The sequence below is a fragment of the Botrytis porri genome (genome assembly GCF_014898465.1).
Source record: "Botrytis porri strain MUCL 3234 chromosome Unknown BPOR_004, whole genome shotgun sequence".
Taxonomy (NCBI): Eukaryota; Fungi; Ascomycota; class Leotiomycetes; order Helotiales; family Sclerotiniaceae; genus Botrytis; species Botrytis porri.
Genome location: NW_024066078.1, coordinates 1,839,733 through 1,860,689, shown reverse-complemented (window position 1 = coordinate 1,860,689; position 20,957 = coordinate 1,839,733). Strand labels below are relative to the sequence as shown.

The 20,957-nt window shown below is 39.9% G+C and overlaps 2 protein-coding genes across 2 annotated transcripts; both read right to left on the bottom strand.

The window, feature by feature from the left end:
- Positions 1 to 3,701: 3,701 nt before the first annotated feature.
- Positions 3,702 to 7,935, bottom strand: EAF01_003499 (uncharacterized protein; the record flags this gene model as incomplete). The annotated part of the gene is made up of 2 exons (XM_038911753.1): positions 3,702 to 6,718; positions 6,786 to 7,935. The coding sequence occupies 2 exons, from the start codon at positions 7,933 to 7,935 to the stop codon at positions 3,702 to 3,704; spliced, it is 4,167 nt and encodes a 1,388-aa protein (XP_038772988.1).
- Positions 7,936 to 9,852: 1,917 nt separating this feature from the next.
- On the bottom strand, positions 9,853 to 18,837 carry EAF01_003498 (uncharacterized protein; the record flags this gene model as incomplete). Its single annotated transcript, XM_038911752.1, has 1 exon — positions 9,853 to 18,837. One exon carries the CDS (start codon positions 18,835 to 18,837, stop codon positions 9,853 to 9,855), a length of 8,985 nt encoding a protein of 2,994 aa, XP_038772987.1.
- Positions 18,838 to 20,957: the final 2,120 nt, after the last annotated feature.

Genomic DNA, 20,957 nt, shown 5'->3' with positions numbered 1-20,957 from the left:
TTTATTCTATTCAATATAGATTCTTTAAAATTGATTATATTTATTAATATATTCTTTATTAATAATAAAGATTTATTATTTTAATAAACAAATATAACAAAGCTAACATTATTTATTGATTATTTATCAAGTATAAAAAAATTGTTAAAAGTATATTAATATTAAAACTCTATATTATAATTTAAAGCTTTAATATTAGTATAATAATCAAAGGTATAATCAACAAGATCTCTCTGAACTATAAAATTATATTAATTATATATGTTAATTCTAAATCACTTTACAATTATTTTACGAAACTTAAAATTATCAATAAAAAGAAATTAATAATTAATATAATAATGATTCAAAAGGTATATAAGAAATAAGAAATTATAGAGATTAAATAGATTAATAAAGATTTTAATCTTATAGATACAATAATTAAATTTAAGTTGCATCAAGTTTTAAAAGATCTGATTAACAATAATACCATAAAAATTAAGATTATAAAATAAATTGAAAGAAATTAAAAAGATTAGTAATTATATAGGCAAAAAAAAAACATTAGCTAAAAGAATACAATCTAGTGACTTTAAAGAGTTGCTAATATTAGAACAAAAATCATATAACTATACTAATATTAACACTAACGTCTTTCAATATTATAATAATATGTTTTCTAGCCCTAGCTTTTAAAACTTTAAGTAATATAATAATAGTATGAATCATAATACTATATTGACTTCATTATCCTCATGATAATATTAATACATACCTACCTATCTCAAGTACTCCATCTTAAACTCAACTCTTTTTTTCGTTTGATATTTACATTTCCTTTGATTTTCCATTTCCTGTTTCCTACTATATCTCATATACATTTCAAACATTTTATACATTTCATTATGATTTCTTTTTATTACATATATACATGTATAATATATAATATAATAATCGATAATAACTATTAGTTCAAGTTTGAGTTCGAGAAGAATATAGAAGACATAGCATCTATAGTATTCGTAAATCCTAAATGTCTATATTATATTCTATCTAAAAAGCTAGCTAAGTATAGGAAGTTGTAGGCCTTATATAGATACTACAAGAAGAGATAATCTCTTTTGCTTTCGCTTAGAGCTACTATATTTTGTATTCACTTATAACTATAATATAGTAGTTAATAAATTAAAGCTATTTACTAGATCTCAATGATTAATGTTCATATAATAACTTCGAATATTATTATTTTATATATTAATATCTGAAATATCAGATGTTATAAGAGCTGTCTCTAAGATTATATAGAAGTATTTAGAGATTTCTTAAGATGATTTAAATTAAACTTCAAATAGAAATTCAATAATATTATAATTAATTATAATTCTCATAACTATAATATAAAACTAATAATCATTTTAAATATAAAGCTTTATATTAAAATGAAACTCATTACTTTATATAAATCTTTATTCTTATTTAAATAATTTAAATAATATATCTATTTCGTCTATCTATTAATAACCTAAATGACTTATCTATTCTATTTATCTATCATATAATATCTATCTCATAACTTAAATAATATTATTACTTATCTAATCTATACTTTCTAACTAACTTTATATTTATTAAATAATTTATACTTACTATCTAATATATACTTATTATCTATATATATAACCTATAATTACTATTCATTCTATACTTATTATAGAATATATTAGAGATAATCTACTTTATTATTAACTCATAAAAGTATAGAGTGTTCTGAATACTATTAGAATAATAAATCTACTATATATATTTAATTAGGTAATCGCTCCCTAATATTCACCCTCTTTTTGTACAAATCTATTAGATATATATTAACTAGGAAGAAGTTAGTAATTATAAATATAAGATTATATTAAAAGTATTATAATTATAGTTAAATTATTAATTAAAATTGAATTCAAAATATGATTACTTTTGTTCAAATTTATATAGCGAATAAGAATCTTAAAATAAGATATTCTTATATTTAAAATATAATATTAAAGATACTTTATTTTATTATTAATTTATAAAAGTATAAAGTATTCCAAATACTATTAGAATAGTAGATATATTATATAAATCTAATCAGATGATCACTCCCTGACAAAATAAATACTAATAAAAGATAGATATTTTAAATATCTATCTTTTAATTATTAATTATTTATTTAATTACCGCTATCTTTAATTACTCTTTAATCTTATTATTCTTATAATACTGTTTTTATAGATTTCAACATCAAGGCCTTAGATTTATCTTATAATTTATATTACGATGCGTACCTCTATAATATTAGATTTATATGAAAAACAATCTCAACTAGTATTTATAATATTAAGCGAATTTAAAATCTAATACATTACGTTAAATAAATTTATAAAATAAAAATAAAATACATAAGGTCTTTCATTAGAATTTAAAGAATCGATGAATCTTATTCTCAAGGAGTTTTAATGAGAATTAAAATAATCATTCATTTTATGAGAATTTTTATTCATTGATTATAATAATCTCAGCTTAGTACTTGTTTCTCTATAATTGAAATACTATTATAATCGATTTTAATTTCAGTTTCTATTAGAATACTACAAAACTTATATTAATCGATTCCCTAAATTCTAATTAATAAGAACTTTTTTAATTAATAGTTGTAGAATTAAACATTTAATAGAATATTTACTAGTTTATAAAATTAGTATTAGTATAACGAAATAATATCAAATTATACATTAGATCTTAGATTAGAAATAAATAAACATATACATCTTCACTCTCTCAATTTTTATTTTCTTATTTAATTAATTAATTATTTATATAATAATAACTTATTTCTATACTCTACTTTATACTCTATACTCTATACTCTATACTCTATACTCTATACTCAATTCTTCACTTCAAAAATCCATTACTCTATTGCTTACTTCTCTTTTCTCGAATACAGGGTTTACTAGGCTTACAGGGTTGAATATATAATTGAGTACCTATCGGCAAGTAAGTAAGTAAGTAAGTAGATAGGTACTCATCACACAACACCATACCAAGCAGTTCCCAATACCTCGTCCGATTTAAATCACATACCCGCTATACATACATCATATAATTATTAACCTGGGTATGTATATATATCTTTGAATAGATACCAGAAGAGGAAGAATCGCATTATCTTTCTAATTACTAGTATGTATACACACATATACATATACACACACAATCAAGTATTCAAACCCCATCAACTTAACATTTAAAACCACTTCCAATCTCAACCTCAAAATCATAAATCAATAAATGTATTCCTCAAATACCAACACACACATCCAAAAAAACATCAAAAAAATCAATGGGTATCCTCCAACCAACTAACCAACCAACTGACGAACTAAAAACCCTCAGTCTTATCTCTATCCTAGAAAAGGAAGACCCAAAAATCATAAACCCCAAACTCAATCCTTTCTTCATCATAAGATACAAATCCAATATCAACAGGTCCTGCTTCCAAACTCTTCAGCTTATCCAGTATTCCAAAGATGAATTACTTAGACCCTTTCTATTCCTTCCATTGCTTCGACTCCCTCCACCCCCTCACCTCCTCACTGCAATTTCCCATCACCAATTTACCCAAATATCCCTCAAGATACCAAGCCATAAGATAGTTACCCAGTTGATTCCCTCCCTTTCCCTCTCAAAACTCATGAAAAAATTCATCATCAACATCAAACTCAAATTCCCCCCCAAACTCACTCTCCTCCTCCTCCCCCTCATCCAAACTCCCCATCTCAACATCAGACCCCATCCCCATTCCCATCCCCACTCCCTCAAACCCCCTCAACTGTTTCACAAACCCCGTATTCGCTTTCAACATCGCATACATATACCCCGCCATGGGAACCGATCCATTCAATCTCGATTTAATCAACGCAAGCTGTAACCCCGCCATCCACCACGGAAATGTCGATATCCTATCAGTATAACTTTTCCTCGGTTCGTATGTAGCATAAAGAGCACTTGCTCTCAAAAGTGCCCACGTTCCCGATTCCGATGCGGTATCTTGATCTGGCCATGCTGGAATCATTTTGCTGCTTGAAAGAGGTTTGATGTTGCAGAAATCTTCAAAGCATGAATCTCGAATTGGTGCGAAATCGGGTCGGGATTCCTCATCATCAGAGTTAAATCTTTTAGATGGTGTTCTTCTGAAAGAACCATTCCATTTATTCTTGACTCTAGCAATATCCTCATCCAACTTATCGAGAAGAAGTTTCCATTCGGCTGCCATTTCAATTTCCTCCAAAGTTGCATTTTCACCCGTCTTAACTTTTGCCTTGACTCTTTGATCCTTGTAGAATTGGGCCAAAGTGGAATCATATTGAGGTGGAGGAGGACTGATGCTTGTGCGAAGCTCATCGAGAAATTTGTCAGTTTGTACCTCAACCACATTCGTCATTTTATCAAGTATGTGATTTGTAAGCTTTTGCCTTTCACTTGGATTCTTGACCTTGTATGCTGGCATATGAGGTACACCCGCGCTTCTAGTTATGTAAGTCTGAACTTTTTGGAGGTGCTTCTCTGTGAAAATATAACCTTGCTTCCCCTGATCAACCAAATTGCTAAGCAAAGTTGCCAAGAATGTGATTTCTGGCTTATTAAGATCACCAATCTTATACTCAATCTTTTCTTTCCAAGCTGTACATTGACCCAGCACACTTTGACACATATTAAAGTCAAAGCTAGCATTCAGAAATTTGTTCGTAGGATCAGGACAGCCCTTGGTCAACTGTGCATAAGTAGTTTTATCTTGCTCAATGAACCCCTCTTTGACAAGATCCGGAACTTTGGGAACATCCGCATTAGCGAAACTTTCAACAATAGCACGATCCCAACAAACCCATGCAATATCTCCATCATAGTCACCGCCTGATAATTTATCGGCTAGAGCTGGATAACCTTTAGTAGAGAAGACAATAACATCTTTGAGATGCCTCAATTCGTGTTTATTAACTGCAGTGACTCGCTGAATATCGCTAGGATAATGAGCGGGGTTTCTAGCAACGAGCACATCCATATTTTCCAGTTGAGTATCAGATAATCCCGTTTCATTATCCACAAAGCTCGAAAAATCCAAATGAACCTGATTGGGCTCCAAGACACCCCAAAAGTCTGGAACCATATACACTTTGGTAGATTTAGCAACAGTGATATTGAGGCGTTCTTTCAACTCCGCACATTTCATATCGAAAGCTTTCTTAACCAAACCCATAACAAACTGCAATCTTCGGGGATCAAAACCAGCATCAAGAAGTACACTTAGTTTATCTTCATTCTTTGCGGGCAAGCTTCCAAGCCATTGAATAGTACCATTCTTGACCCTGTCCTGTAGTGCAGAGTTCGTGAGCCGATTCCAACAACGAAGCTCTTGAGGAGAATGCAAAGCGCTCCTCAGTTCTTTTAAAGATTGTTCTAATCCTTCTTTTAATGCACCCACGATTGCATTTTCCATCCTTTTTGAATTTGTCGCTTGATGCATGAGAATTGGAAGAAGTTGAGTATTTAGATCCGCCGTCTTCAATGGAGCAGAGTGTCCCACAACTTCAAAAGTGCGATGGGAAGGATGATCAAAATTATGACCGCCTTTTTTTCCACGTTTCCATTTGCATTGTTCACCATATAACTCAATCCAATCGGTTTCGATATCCTGGGTACGATCGACGATCCAAAGGCCTTTGGCTTCACCAAATCTTCCCTGAAATGCTGATGGTATGTATGACAACTCGAGTTTGAGTACTATCTTCCTAGCCAAAGCTAATGACATTCTACCAGCACCATCCGTCATAACGTAGGTCTTGCTAGGATCGTTTGCATCCGGGTTTCTGATATCCTCTTTGCGTCGAATCTGAGTCTCTTCAATAGTGACAGTTGCCCGATTCCTCGAAACAACTAAAGCGGTTCTCGCAAACAGCTTCATATATGGTTGATAATCATTCTCTGAAGTCGGTCTGATACAATTCAGAAGTTCCTCAACTGTCATACAGACAGGAACATTTGGAGCGGGGTTTCTCGTTCTACTTCCCTTGACGAAGCCATAGCCCTCAGTCGCAAAGAGAAAGGCACGATAGGGCAAGGCAGAACTATCCTCCTCGGAATCCGACTTCAAAGTGCTCTTTTTCTTTCGTTCGCCGCATTTGACAAAGTACAATTTGTAAGTCCTACCTAAAATTTGATGATCCCCATTCACTAGCCAAGATTTCAATGTATCCCACGCATCAGGATCTACTTTTGCCAGCGCGGAACCCTTTCTTCTACTCGCCAAGTCGGGTATCGCAATTTCAAAGAACCTGTCACTACCAAATCTTCGTTCGAGACGGTGAGTCAAATCCAGCCTCATAGGTTTTAGCTGAAAGGAAAGCAGGGGTCCCGACTCCTTTTTGTTTTCAAGCAAAGCAGCGGTAAAGACCACTCCATTGAAACCTCGAATGTATCCTTTCACAGCAACATCCCAAACATTGGCTCCACATCTTTCCGGAAATTTTTTATCTTGAAGAACAGGAAGCGCTTTCAACATATTCCAGAGCTTATCATATTGTTCCCACTCCTTAGTGTATGGCAAGGTGAATTCGGTCATGGAAACCTCGAGGAGTAGGAAAACGCGAGTAATTTCATAGCTGACAAAGAAGGGAGCTTTTTTCAGACAATGTGGTAATATTGCTATAGTGAAATATCAGCACCCCTAGGGCCTGGATTGCAATGTTGAAAATACAGTAGGTAAACTTACGTAAAACTTCATTCAAGCACTTCTCCGTTTCTTTTTGATTCGTGCCATTCATGGCCTGGTTCAATATCTCATCAGCTAATCCCTCCTCCGAATCATCAATCATATCATCAGCCACATCATACCGAGGTCCGGCTTGCGACGACATATTGACACCAAAACTTTCCGTCACTTGGCACACCCTCTCGGCTTCAATAGCATCAAAACTACTACCGAAATCAGAACTTTGTGCTTTCGGTCCTTGATCATCCAATGAGTGGGGTTCTATCCGTAACTTCATCACCGGGTCCGGTTCTGGCTCGGTAGCTTGAGTGTTGACGAGAGTACTACACCCTTGGGAGAATATGGTCGAAGCATTCGTCGTAAAACTTGTATCCCCATTCGAGTTCCCATCATCTTTCAGAGGCACCGTTTTGTATTGATAACTTTCTGCAAATTGGGGCTTTGACACGTTCCATCGCGACAATGGAAGGTTAGAAAGACCTTCGTAGCCAGACGGCTTGGTCTCTGGTCCTTTCGCCTTCTTGATACTGGGATTAATACTAGGAAATGGTTCGAGGCGATGCTTGCCTTCAATTTTCCTAGTGGAACTGAGCGAAAAGGCAAGAGGGCTGTAGTCAGGCTTTGGTGTTTTCCCAATCGAGCGGTTAGGCGTGTCAGCTTTCGACGATCTAGCCTGGCGTGAACGACTTGCTGTGATTCCATATTTGAGATTTAGAACTCTCAAAAATTCCTCTTGGAGTTTCCTTCGTTCACCGAATGTTATTGGGCGTGGCCTATGGCGAGTCTTGTCAGGTAAAATACCTCGATCAGCATTAACTTTCAAGACCCACCCTCCATATAGCTTGTGAGCTTGCACATCGAATGTTTCAAGAGCATCTAACAATCCATCATTGTCCTGATAGTAGAGGAACTTGATTCGGGCCACAATCTTATTGACACATTCCTCCTCTTCCGATTTACATTTTAATTGGCGCTGCTTGGGTGACTCAATTGTGTTCACCGGAAGCCCCAAGTCCCATTTAAAATTGCGACCCTCAAGAATATGATTGATTCCATCTGTGCTGCTGCTCCCCTTGAATCTGTCTGCCAAACTTGGTGTCCTCGGTACCGCAGACATTGTGCGAGTAGTCTCCTCACAAGTATGTAACATGCGCAAGCTCTTTCCCTCCCTTCCCCATATATCAAAGACCTTCGCTTCGCGCGTTTGCAGTCCTCAATCCAAGATTACATATGTCTCGATTCGGTTTCGCGCCGTTTCGTGCAGACGGATAGCTACGCCTTTGAAGGCGGGGGTTTCTGTACGTTTGAACGAATTGTTTCTCGAAGATAAGAAAGCTTTATGGATGTCTATTTGTCGGTAGCCCAAAAGAATCGCAGAGTAGTAGTTAGATTTGTTGGGCGCGAAACAAACGGGACGAATGCAACACCATTGCGTTGTCGAGAAGGCTGAGGGGAACTGGTTGGGGAGCAAACGAAGTTTATTGTATTGCAGGAACAGCTGCGAAACAGTGAATAACATGAATCAAGAGGGAAAACAAATGAAATGCAAGCAAGCAAGCGACGACGAAAAGAACGGAATGGAAAAACTGCAATAGAGTGAACAAATAGCAAAAGAAGATAATAAGTGAAACTATGCGATGCAATTGATCAATCGTGCCATGGTGATATTTTACCTGGTTCGGATTGACTAATTGAAAGACTTGAAGGGTGTCCATCTGTGGAGTAGGTATGTCTTGTATTAACGCGGGTGGGTTATCAACTCTAGCTGATCTTTCCCATGAACATGAGGGGATATCATACTTTGAGAATATAATATGATATAATATGAGGATATACTATCCGATGATGGAATTTCCATAATCCTGAGGCATGTAGATGCCCATTGGGTACGTAGGTAGTTGTAGTCTTCCTGATATCTGAGGACTATTTACAAAGAAAACTAGGCTCGGTACCTAGTCTAAGCATTCCGGCGGCGTAGGCTGGTAGGGTAGAGCGACCCCTCCTATGATAATAATAATAAGATCTTCACCAGCTAATAATAATATCTACTAAATAAGTAAGCCCTGAAGCCAAAAGCCAAGCTACACCGTCTTTATATTAGCTTCCAAATATGCCAAATCCCAAACCAAAATCCATTTTCTTATTAGTTTCTTCAATGTGCTCACTTATTAATAGTAAGTTTCACTCTCAAGGTTCATTCAATTGTTGCACATCTGAAGATTTCGGCATTGTGACTCTCGAGCTTGGGCACCGTTAATACCCATTCCTCAACTCCACAGTAATTAATAATCCTCTTGAACATTTTATATTACTATACCTATTCTTCTACCCTCATTTACGACGAAAATTACGAGAGAGATAAATACAATAAAGATACAATATTTCTTACCAGCGATTTTGTTGCTCAACAATGAAAAGTTTACATTATTAAAATAGGAGGCGAAGAGATCGTAGTCCTCAATTCGAGAAGGGGAAGATTCATAATACCAATCTTACCTCAAATCCTCCCCCCCTCATAATCTGCATGCCTCCCAAGTTCAAAACATCAGAAACAATCACAACATCAATTTCCCATCTCCAACCTTCATTCACCAATAAAAAGTTCAAACGATAGGTACTAAAATTCTCTTCATTCGTCCACTCCCCTATCTATCTATCCATCTACCTACAGCCCACACCTCCCTCTATGTATCCCCTCCCGTTAACCTCCCCCCTTCTATACTATAATACAAATCCCACTCCACCCTCCCATTCCTCCACCACACAATCACACACACAATTATTTCCCCCCCTAAATTTCCCATCTATGTACTATCAAAATAATCACTCTCACCCAAAAAATCACTCCAAAGAGCAAGTCCATCTTAAAAAGAATCCCACGAAAAAATCCAGTCAAATACCCCCCTCTCTCCCCAACATCTAAACACCTTTGCAATGCACGCTAGATGAAACCAAAGTACGAGACATAAGTAAGATGTACAAAAAGACAACAAGAATCAAGGAATCGAATATTCCTCTACTTTCTTTTTTCCTCCGATTCCATGTTCTTCCCCTGCAAGCTCTCAAATTACAACCTCCCTAGTAATGACTTCGCTTTTTTTCTCCCCTCAATGCGCGTTACCTCCCCTCCACCAACTTCCACATCCACATCTGAATCCTCACTGAATCCCCGCCCATGATCAATCAAAATTGGGCTGCTCCCCACTGCATCCCTATGATTAAGTGGATTTTTCTTCAACCTCTGCAATGTGTTTACCATGAATGCGCCGGCCGAAGAATGAGGCCTCTCCATTGCATGTCCTTCAGTCCCACCACTTCTGCTAAAAGGTCTCAACGAGCTTGCATCCCCATCATTTTCTCTATTTGCTGGGGTCATCGTGAACGATGCTTGATAAGGGGGTCTTGAAGCTTGTGAGATACCAGAGTAAACGCTACTGGATCCACTTGCGGGAGCTTCTATACCATTCCGACTAGATGCAAATGATTTCCTTCTCTCGCGACTCTTCGATCGATCAGTTTGATGGCTTAGCGATCGATCGGAATGACGAGTTTCTGTTGGACTGATGGCAAAAGTACTGCTCGCATCGCTATTGTCATAGGAGTCCTCATTGCTGGATGGAGGCTGACTGAGAACAACACTACTCGTGGCTAATTCTCTCAAACGGCTTTGTTGTGCTACGGTAGGACGATGTCTAGTGAATTTATTGCCTATAATGGCTCCAGTGTGTGATATCAATGCGCGAATGACATCCTTCTTGAGAGCGAGGGCAAGGTCCAGATTTGACCAGGTTTTATTTCGATATTCGATCGCGGGCAAGCGGAAGACAAAATCATGTACATCTTCGATATTCCGGTCACCTTTACCCTTATAACTGAGACAAAGAACCACACTAGGAATTTTGACATACGCGAGGGTCATGTACTCAGATGCACGACTCATCATTTTGGTCAGGTCGTCCGATGGCTTCTCTTTGTTTGTCTTGCTGCCACGAACACCAAATCGCTTGCCTTTAGCATCTCCATTCGTCGGCGCTGAATCGTTTATTGTTGTAGTTCCTGTTCGTGTCATGGTTGGTTTCAATGCTTGGCCAGACTGTAAGCTTTCAAGCGAAGGCTTCTTTGAAATCGTAGTTCTTGCCGATGATCCTCTCCTCGACGCCGCAGAATTCTTGTTGGATTGGAAGAGCCTGAAATGATGACCGTCACCGCTGTGACCTGAAAGCATACTTCCCGCTTTACTTTTAGTAGATGCAGAAGTTGTTGGTCTATATTCAGAGGTCATTGTTGGATGTAATCGAAGTTCCAGTGATCCTGCTCGCGTGCTCAATGAAGAGTCGGCATTATCCACATCAGTAACATGTAGGTTGATAGAATTACTACCAGTGGGGGTATCATTTTCATCTTCATCGTCATCCATAGGCATCATATTTTTTACCATGAACGGAGATTTGTTTTTCGTGGCATTCGAGCTCGACTTATCGTCATTGTGTCCGGGGAACATGTACTCGAAGAGTCTCTTACCAACTTCGCGCTCAAGTTGGATTTTCATTGGGAAAAGGTTGACCTCGAAATGGTCCATAACCGGTATACCAGCAATAGCTTCCAACATATACCAGTAAACTCTCAGCATTTGTTGATTTCCTCCCTCGTTGAATGCTCCACGTTCAGCAGCATCGGAGTATGGAGCAAACATCTCCGGATATATGGCATCCGGCATCAGATTGAGCCCCACAATGTTTCCGATCTGCATGAGATTGATATGTGAACCATCAGAGTTATCAGTTCGATCATATTCGGCTCGTTGAATTTGGAATTCCATCAAAGGTTCGTTATTATCACGAAGAAGATGCCAGACGATTTGATCCGAGGAGATGTTCCATCTTAGGAGACCGCTAGTTTGCGTACCGTCGTACTTTCGCTGAGAAGTTGTGATGGCCTTCATCATGAAGAACAATTCATCTTCACAAGCGGCAAGATCTCGATCCAACATGATTCTATCTTCCCAGCCCTTCTTATCAAGCGATTTAGAGTGAATTTGGAATTGCGTCTTGATCTCATCGAGCTGTCCAATCCGTTCTTGGAGGCGAATAACCATCTCGGGAGCCCCACGCAAGTCGCTGAAATCGGACGCGAGCATGATCTTCTCAAGGCGTTCATTTCTGGTCTTTTCAAGCGGCTCGCTGTACATAAGTAGATCCAACACAATAATGTACATAGCATAATATTGCGATGAATTACATAGAGCTTGAATCTTTGGAAACTCCACCCATAGATTGTCTATGCGACTCTCCATTCCATTTGGACCGGAAGCATGGCCATTTTCGTTGCTGATCTCATCATTGTATTTGAGACGCAAAGTGTTGTATTTTTCATAGCGTAGACTTGCAGAAGTCTTTTGCACAACACGTTTGAATCCAAATGGATCGACTTGAAAGTCGAACATAACTTCCATAGGTACCCAAGGAGGCCAAGCAGACCCAGCGGTGGTACCATAGCGGCTATTGGAATACAACGCCAAAAGCTGAGATGAAAACCATTTTTGGTGTGTGACGAAAAATTGCGTACTGTCCATTTCGACCGAGAAGCGGCGTTGTACAAGACCACTAACATCATCAAATATACGATGGTTATCCATAACCTCAACAACTTTTAGCTCCATTCCTTTAGCCGTTACCATTACGACAGACTTCGGATTCTTCTCACTTTGAAGTTGTATCTGCGGTGCGATGAGCCGGACATGATAACTATTTTGTGGTGTAAATTCGGAAGCAATGTTAGTATTTAATTGATCAGTTGACACTCTGTGCATAGCTTCGTGGCCTTGAGTATCATCCGCGTTGACAAATTTCTTTCCGTCAGCCAAAATCTCTTTGATACGATCCTCAACTTGCTGTGATGCTGGCACATCTGGCACATCTGGCACATCTGACGTTTGATCTCTGGATGCAGATTTCATAGAAGGCTCTCTTGTTTGTGCTTCAGCCGGCCTGGGATTCTTGGCTTTGTTTTGTTCTTCGACAATGTCAAGTATGAACTTTACTGCTCTTCGAGACAAATAATACACAAAGCCTCGTCTTTGGCTGACCTGGTGAATATAACGAAGAATGATGTTTCGCAGTAAATTATTCCACTTCAATTGCATGTTATGGATGACGAAACGATTATTGAAGTCACTGACGAAATCACCAGCGGGAGAATTCTCATCAATCGCTTCTGACTCAATACCATAGTCATCTGGTGAACTTTCACCTTCACGGCCAGCATCTTCGCCGCCATCAGGAATGATTCGTGGATCATTGGTATTTACACGCTCTAGCATACCATGTTTCATCGATTCCAAGAAGATCTTTTTATTGCGCAAAAATGGGCCATGGATGCTCAATTGGTCATATTTGGCTTTGAGGGTGGGGTTCTGAGGGTCTTGCGAATATGCCCACTCGGCTGACTCGAGGGCTTCTTGATGATCTTCAATTTGCTTCTCAAGTTGAATCAATCGGTCATTAATAAGCTGACATTGAACTCGTCGTGGATCGTCATCTTTGCTCATGATACAGAAATGTGTTGGTTCATTACCGAAAGGACTTGTTCGCTCTGGGTCGCCAGCAATATTGTCACCGCGGTCAGTTTGTCTGAAATATGTGAAACGTGGTGCAAATGCCAAAGGCAAAATCTTCGTTTCTGGGTTTGCTTCGGCTGGAAGTATCCAGTCTAGTTCAACGAAATCATCCATATCAATCCAGGTAAAATCATTGTCTGGGATATCGAAATGTGATAGATCTGTTTGACCTCGTTCCAGTTGGGATACCAAAGTAGGGGCAGACGCCTTTTGAAGATCTTCCGGTGTCGTTCCTGCAATACTAGCAGAGATAGCACGAATGTCTGCCGACAGCAAATCTAGTTGTGCTCGATGTAATTTCATGGCGCTTGTTTTGGTTTGGGTGTTTCGGCCTTTGTCTTGTGTCATGAACTCTTCTCTTCGTTGATGCATGTCAAGCATAAAGCTATCTAATCTCATTTTGAGGCCAGTAGCAGACACGACATCTTCAGAATAGTCCTCTGCATCTTTATGTTTGTATACGTGACTAAGAAATAGAGGTGCGAGTAACAGATTATACTTGATTGTGGCCAGATGTCTTCCAAATTTCTTGCTGGACTTCTCGATTCCTGGCCACAATGAACCTTGTCGAATTGGTAATGACATGGTGCCACCAAACATCGACCACCAAGAAAAGAAATGAGTGAAAAATCGAGGAGTGAGATGTACAGTGTTGTAGCTTCGTGAAGGCTCCACATTCGAGACAGACCACTCACGGTCGACGGGTGCTTTGACCGCAATCGACATATGAATATGGTGACTACGGAAACCACGGAATGCATCATATTCCTGACCTGGTGGACCTTTACAGTATTGAACTTCCTTGGTCACTACATTATAATGCGGCTCGAAGTCGAAAGAACGTGTCCCATCGTCGAGATCTCTCTCAAACATAAGACCAACCAGCCACTGAACATTGCCAGATAGTTTCATTACTACTTTTTTGAAAGTCGCACCATGCGTGAAGCTGTCGGAGGTCAACATGCTATCACTATCGGTCTGCTCCGAGGCAGTGGCGCAAGCTTGATGGCTGAAGTCTGGTATAGCGAGGATATACTCGCCACTGTCTACGGTGATGAATTTGCGTGGATCATCATCTCGACATACACTCAACCGCACATCGTTGCGCCAACACATGAGAAATCCAGCACCATCTCCAGTGACGATGTAAGGATCTCGGGTTCCTTTCAATGTGAGATGAACATCACCATCCCCCTTCCATGAAACGTCAATTCTGGAATGGAAACTAAGACGAAGCTTATCCCAAAATCCAGTTCTTTCAGAAGGATCGACTTGTGGCTTTGTAAATGTTTCAATAACCATCATCATATCCTGAATGGCGGGTTGATAGGAAGCACCCCAGGTTATACGAGTAGGCAACCCAGTATTAATGTTGACTTGTATATCCGAATAAGATTTGACAGGTGAAACTGTCCTGCGTACATCTATGGCAAATCTTCTTGTTTTGGGCGTTCCAGGCTCATGATTGAGTTGGGGAATGATATCGACTTTTACATGACGAACAGACTCCGGTCCTCGGAACTCCTCAGCTATAACAAAATCCGTCTTAAGAGACCAAGCTGGCATTCTTGGTGACTGGCCAGCCTTAATTGCTGGAACGTGCAATAGAGGTAATGGGTAATCCCGCAGCGTCACTCGTGCTTCTCCCATATCGATTTGGACATTCATTGGCACAAGGAGTGAGTACTGCATATCTCGCGGCATACCTTTTCCCATTTTATGAAGAAAATCAGGAAGCTGGCTCATGGGGAAAGATGGCTTATCGACCGTTATATGCAGGTCACTAATTAAAGTGCTCATCAATGCTGGTCGCTGTGGAACTTCCAATATATTTTCAGTTTCTTCCATGTCGTCAGGTAATTCGTCAGGTCCCCAGAAGACGCCACGTAGATTTTTCGTGCCATCTTTTGCAATGTCATAAACTCTATCAATTCTTCTTTTCCAGCTTTGGGCGTTATGGCGTCGGAGCCTATCATGCGCCTCAGAGACAGATATTTTTGCGGTTCCACTTATCCCGCATGTTCCCTCAGGATCATAGCGGAACTTCCGGCCTCGTTGAGTTCTAGGTGAGCGCTCTTCCTGCAAGTCATCGCCCGCGCTCTTGTGTCGTCTTGAAGAATCTTCCTTGTTGTTGCTCCGACCACGAGGATGTGCTGATCTGTTTCGGTAACGATGTGTATCTCTGCGCATTTCTTCCTCTTCAATCTTCTTTGCTTTCACATCGAATGCCGCTTCTCGTGCTAAGCGTTGCTGTTGTTCAATCAAACCAGCTCTGTATATGGCACCCAGTTTCCATTCGAAGGCTCCATCCTCTACCTCAAATAGCAATGCTTTACTGCGTATTGACAGTCTTGGAATGTGCTTCGGACCTTCTGGATGCTTATCGAGGATGTATTCGTTAGTACCCGTTTGTATCCGATGATGAAGTTGTTCGACAGCTTTGAGTGTGTTGACAACGTTATCAACAACCGTGTGCAGAACGAGCTGATGTGGTACCGCCAGCCTTATGGCATTGGTTGTGATATCTATTGTCTTCTCTTCGTGCATCTCACCGGAACTACGCATGTGGCGTTTTTCGCGAAAGTCGATTCTAGCCGACTTTATGCTGGCAATTCTAGCCCAAACCCTTTTCATTTGAGGAGCCTCGGCATACAAGCGGATTAGCTTCGCATGAAAGAAAGGTGCCGACCACCTGTGCCGACCAGCGTCAGCGCCATATATTTGGATCATTAGCTTGGGGTCCGATGGCAGATGAGCCTTGATTTGAATCAAGGTAGATCTAAAGTCTATGGTGACCAGCTCCTTGACCCCGAAAGCAAATTCATGATCATCCTGTCCAGGCCATGCGAATCCACCAGGGGAAGTCACAGGCGATAGAAGTGCGGAAGGATCGGATTTCCGTGTTGATGCTGATGCACTTGCTGCCTTTTCGGCTTCTGCAACGTCAGCTCTTGTGCGAACGAAAGCCTTCATAAGCACTGTCAAAGCCACGCCGCAAGCATAGTGTCGATATAGAGAGTATTGTACCAAAACACTTTTCACGTGTGAGTTGAGATGAAATATCGGTCCTTGATTGTCGCTCGAAGTTGAAAGGGCAACCTCAAATTTAGGAATTGCAACAAATGGCTCTACTTCCCATTTTTCTGTTGACTCGACGACGAATGCTTCAAAGCCACGAACGTGAACTGCTAATCGCCTACCATCGGTTGGGTGCTGATCACGCCTTTTTTTAGGCGAGGGAGGCATGGTGAGGAATATTTCAGGATCTGGAGTAAGAGAACGACTTCCTGCACGACGACGAATTCTTCGTTCATTCGACTCAACTTTTTGGGCTCTGTATTCGGCCGTCCAAGATTCCAATTGAATTGCAACACCACGTGTGTCATCTGCTATCGATGCATCAATTCCAGCGACTTCAGCGCTGAAATCAGATCCCTGCAGTTGAAAATGCAACAACCAAGCAGGTAGCGCCCGGATGAAATTTGGGTCTCGAGAAGTTTTGGAATGAGGTTTCTTATCTGGTTCAACGTTGAGCCTGAGCTGACGAACAATTTGGCGAACACCGTCACTAATCTCGGGCCGAACCATATGTACCGAAAATGTTTGAACATTACCCGTAGCAACAACATAAACTTCTGGATTGGCACTGACCGAGACTTTCAAATCGAGTGTTTCGATTTGAAGCAAGTCAAATCTAGATCCGGAGCAGGTCTGGTAATAGAGATCCTGGCACTGTAGTCGTAGCGTAGATCCAAGGCTATAATGGAATTCTCCCACCGCAGAATGAGAAGATTCTATATCCAGAGATATGGATGAAATAGAAGATATAATAAGATCGAAATCATCTTCGTCTGCGGTTTCTTCCACTGGAGGTAAAGCAATCCTAAGAACAGGCTCATGCATCGATAATTTGACATTGGCTTTGGGTAACAACCGAGATATTAGTATATGTCTTTCTGGTGTATTATTTTTCTTAGATTTGGGCTTTGATTTTGTCATGGCTAAAACAAGGGGGAGATGTCTCGGATCAAGATCAATAGAGGGTGATGTAACGACGGCGTTGGCAAACAAAATATTTGCGTTGCGCTCATCTGCACTGTTATCCGAAGCAAATTGAACGGTTTTTGATAGAGATGTGGTTCGAATTGTGGTAGTTGCCATTGGAACATAGACTAGTCTGTCGGATTTTCCCCGGCCATCATCAACTCCGATAGAGATAGAAAGAGCAGCAACAAGAGCCTGATGGGCAATATCTTTGGAGGAAAAGTACATTCGGTGGGCTGGAGACTTTTGATCCAAACGATGAAGGTCTACTCCGACCTCCTTCATAGAAGCATTGAGAAACATTGGCGAACCTGAGGGTTGTACTGCGGTGATTTTCTTACTGAATCCAATGTAGCTCACTGCAAATTGTACTTCCTTTATACCCCGAAGGATAGAGCTCGCAAACTCTTTAGAATCTGATACCGTCTGGACAAGATTTTCCTCTTCGCTGCCAGGTCTTTCGAGTTCCCCGACAATGCTTGCCACAGATATCTCCTTTGGTGCAGTTTTACCGTCCTTGGATTTGCGCGGTTTGCGACAACCCTTGTAGTTGTCTATACACGTACTTATATCGTCATATGGTATGTGGACTCGGCCTAGTTTCAAAGCGATTGCTGCTTCTCGCAGACCATCAAGCTCCTTGTATAGTATTCCGTGTATGTTCAATGTAAGGTGATCCAATACCTCCAACGATTCCCCTCCTTCCGGTGTGAACAGAACGCTGCGGATGGTCAGCATCCATTCTGCTGGACGCTGATTACTGTTTGCCTTCTTCACATGTGTAAACATTCTTCCCCGATCGACTGTCTTCCTCCTGATATCCACTGCCATTGTAAAACTTCCCAACTGTATGTTACCAACATCAACTATGGTGACTGACGAATTCGAGGCCACGACATCCACCATGCGAATCCAATTTATATTTCGGTGCAAACGTTTAATCCGATTCTTGATGCTCGTAAGTTGCTCCCACATTTTGCTGCGCTGCGGCTTGAAGGAGGTGGCACGCCGAGATAGTGGTTTGATCTCGGACTCGACTTCGCGGCTTGAGCCATCCTTCTTTTCTTCTTCCGGCCCTCCATTCTCCTCAGGAATACGTGCCGATTTGTCTCCGTCTAAAACCTTCAAATCCAGAGTAACCGACAGCTCCGTCAAAACAATACTGAGCCATGTCGGTTGTGCGAAGGTAGGCCGATGAATATTTAGTCCCAGACCTCGAATCTCAAGCTTGATACCATCTTTCGGAGTAAATGCGAGTCTCCTCAGGGAGAAGTAACCGATACGCTGAATAGATATTCCCGTTATAATTCGTAGTATGGCGAAAAGTACAAAGGAGGATAGGTATAGGAGGACTATCACCCCAAAGATAAAGGTGGGATTTAACAATGCCATGGCAGCTTAAGTGTCAGTCGCAAAGCGCCATTCGCATAGTTTCGTGGCCGGCATATAAATAAGCAAAACCCTCAGACTTCCTCCAACAAAGATACTCTTGATATTAGCAAGAAAGGAAATTCCATTCGCGCGTTTTCATTGCTGAGAAACAAATGTAAATGAAGCTCGGGGTGGGGAATTTAGGCAAATTGAGCTCAAATGTGTCTAATTAGAATTTCCAGCTCCCGAGTGTGTCGTCTGAGCAGGCCAACAAATCAACCTTATTGCGTAAGTAACTTATTAAGTAAAGAAAAGAAAGCTACAAAGAATTTTCCAGTATAGATAGAATGGTAAACAGTTACTGGCTGATGAATTTATTTCCCTTAAGCTATTTTGGTAATAGTTCCCAAACTAGTAAAATCGGTATTAGGGAGGTGGTAGTAAGTGCATCCGCTCTGTAGCTTACCAAAGGGTACTTACACACGGTAGATAGTCGTAGGTACTTTATACTCTGTGGAAGACTCTTGACCGTTGACGATTGATTTATATCTTGTTTGTGAATTGTGGATGGATGGATGAATGAATGAATGAATGATCACAAAGCGGGCTGTTTACTCTTCTAGATGAAATCGTATATTCAATTCATATTGCATTGTATTGTATTGTATTGTATTGTATTGTATTGTATTGTATTGTATACGAGCTACCCCCCCCGTACATGTTCTCTGGTGCCTGTGAATTCATGAACATTTCGTCTGCATGCGGCGTATAGCATACCTAGGTACGTTTAGAACGCGTATAGAATGAACTTGGGATGAATCTCTGACATTGTTGGTGGACGAAAAGGGATGAAATAATGTAGACAAGATCCAATTCGGCGATAGATGCCCTTTTCTCCGTATGGGCAATTATGGAGATGGATCAGAGAAGAAGGGAATGCCAATCTCGAAGTAATATGGAGGAATATCCAAATATCAATGTGGGACTGACCCAAATTTATTTATTATTTCCAAAAGAAAGGGTTCCTTTCGGCCACAACTTCACCAGATCCTCCTTGAAATTGGTTCTAGAATTTGTTTTGATTGACTGGGCTCCTGAGTTATGTTTCAATCATTCTAAAGAAACTGGAGCAACTTAAAATGACGAGATTTCAACTCAGCAGGGGAAGTTCAAGACCTCTCCTGTCACTTTGAAGTAGTTGATCAAAGTGCAACGTTGAATGTTATATGTTGGGTAGGTGGTAGGTAACGCATAGTAATAGTAATAAGCATACAACCGCCTAGGTACTCGCAATACGCCTCGGGGTGGACGAGATAGACGAGACACCAAGAACAAACTCCTTTTTCTAAATTCAATAAATAATTAACAAATCAATATTCTACTTTGAAAATGAAGCATATATGTTTGGAAGCCAACAATTGAATGATTTCTCAAGTTAATGAATCTTGTCATACCATTTACATGTATCATGAGTGAATAGAACTTGACACTGACCTGCACCTGCCACATGGTTATATACGAACTACGATACGCACTACACACATTAACATACGAATTGCTATACGAGCTAACAACACAGTTGATCAGTTGATTGTACTACCAGATGTATCTATTAGAGGAGCTTTTTTTATCTTAATAAAGTTTCTTTCCTACAAGAAACCGACAAATGTTCGCTCGAGTTTCGTTATCAATCCTGAGGTCACTTGAGTATTTGACGAAGTAGGTAGAGGTAGGTACGACTCCTTTAAGCTTCCCAGTTCTTTTGTTGATATTGCAATTGCAAACTCCCCCATCATCTATCTCAACCTTTTACTCCCTTCTCAGATCTTCTATTAAACACTGCCACTCAACATATCTATCCATCGCCAGGAACTAGTAAACCACACCGTGCTCTGAAATCTGTTCACTCATTCCTCGTCATCATCTCAAACCTTTTCATTTCTAAGAACAAACCACTACGTGTCCCGAAATCTGTTCACTCAACTCCTTTCTCCATCTCTGACTCACTCCATTCCAATTTCTCGCAATGATAACGTGAAGCTTTCTCTCTCTTTCTCTTTCTCTTTCAATTCCGAAAATTGAATCCTTTAAACTAGATCTTGAATATTCATACACCAGAAATCAAGTCTCAAGTCTCAATC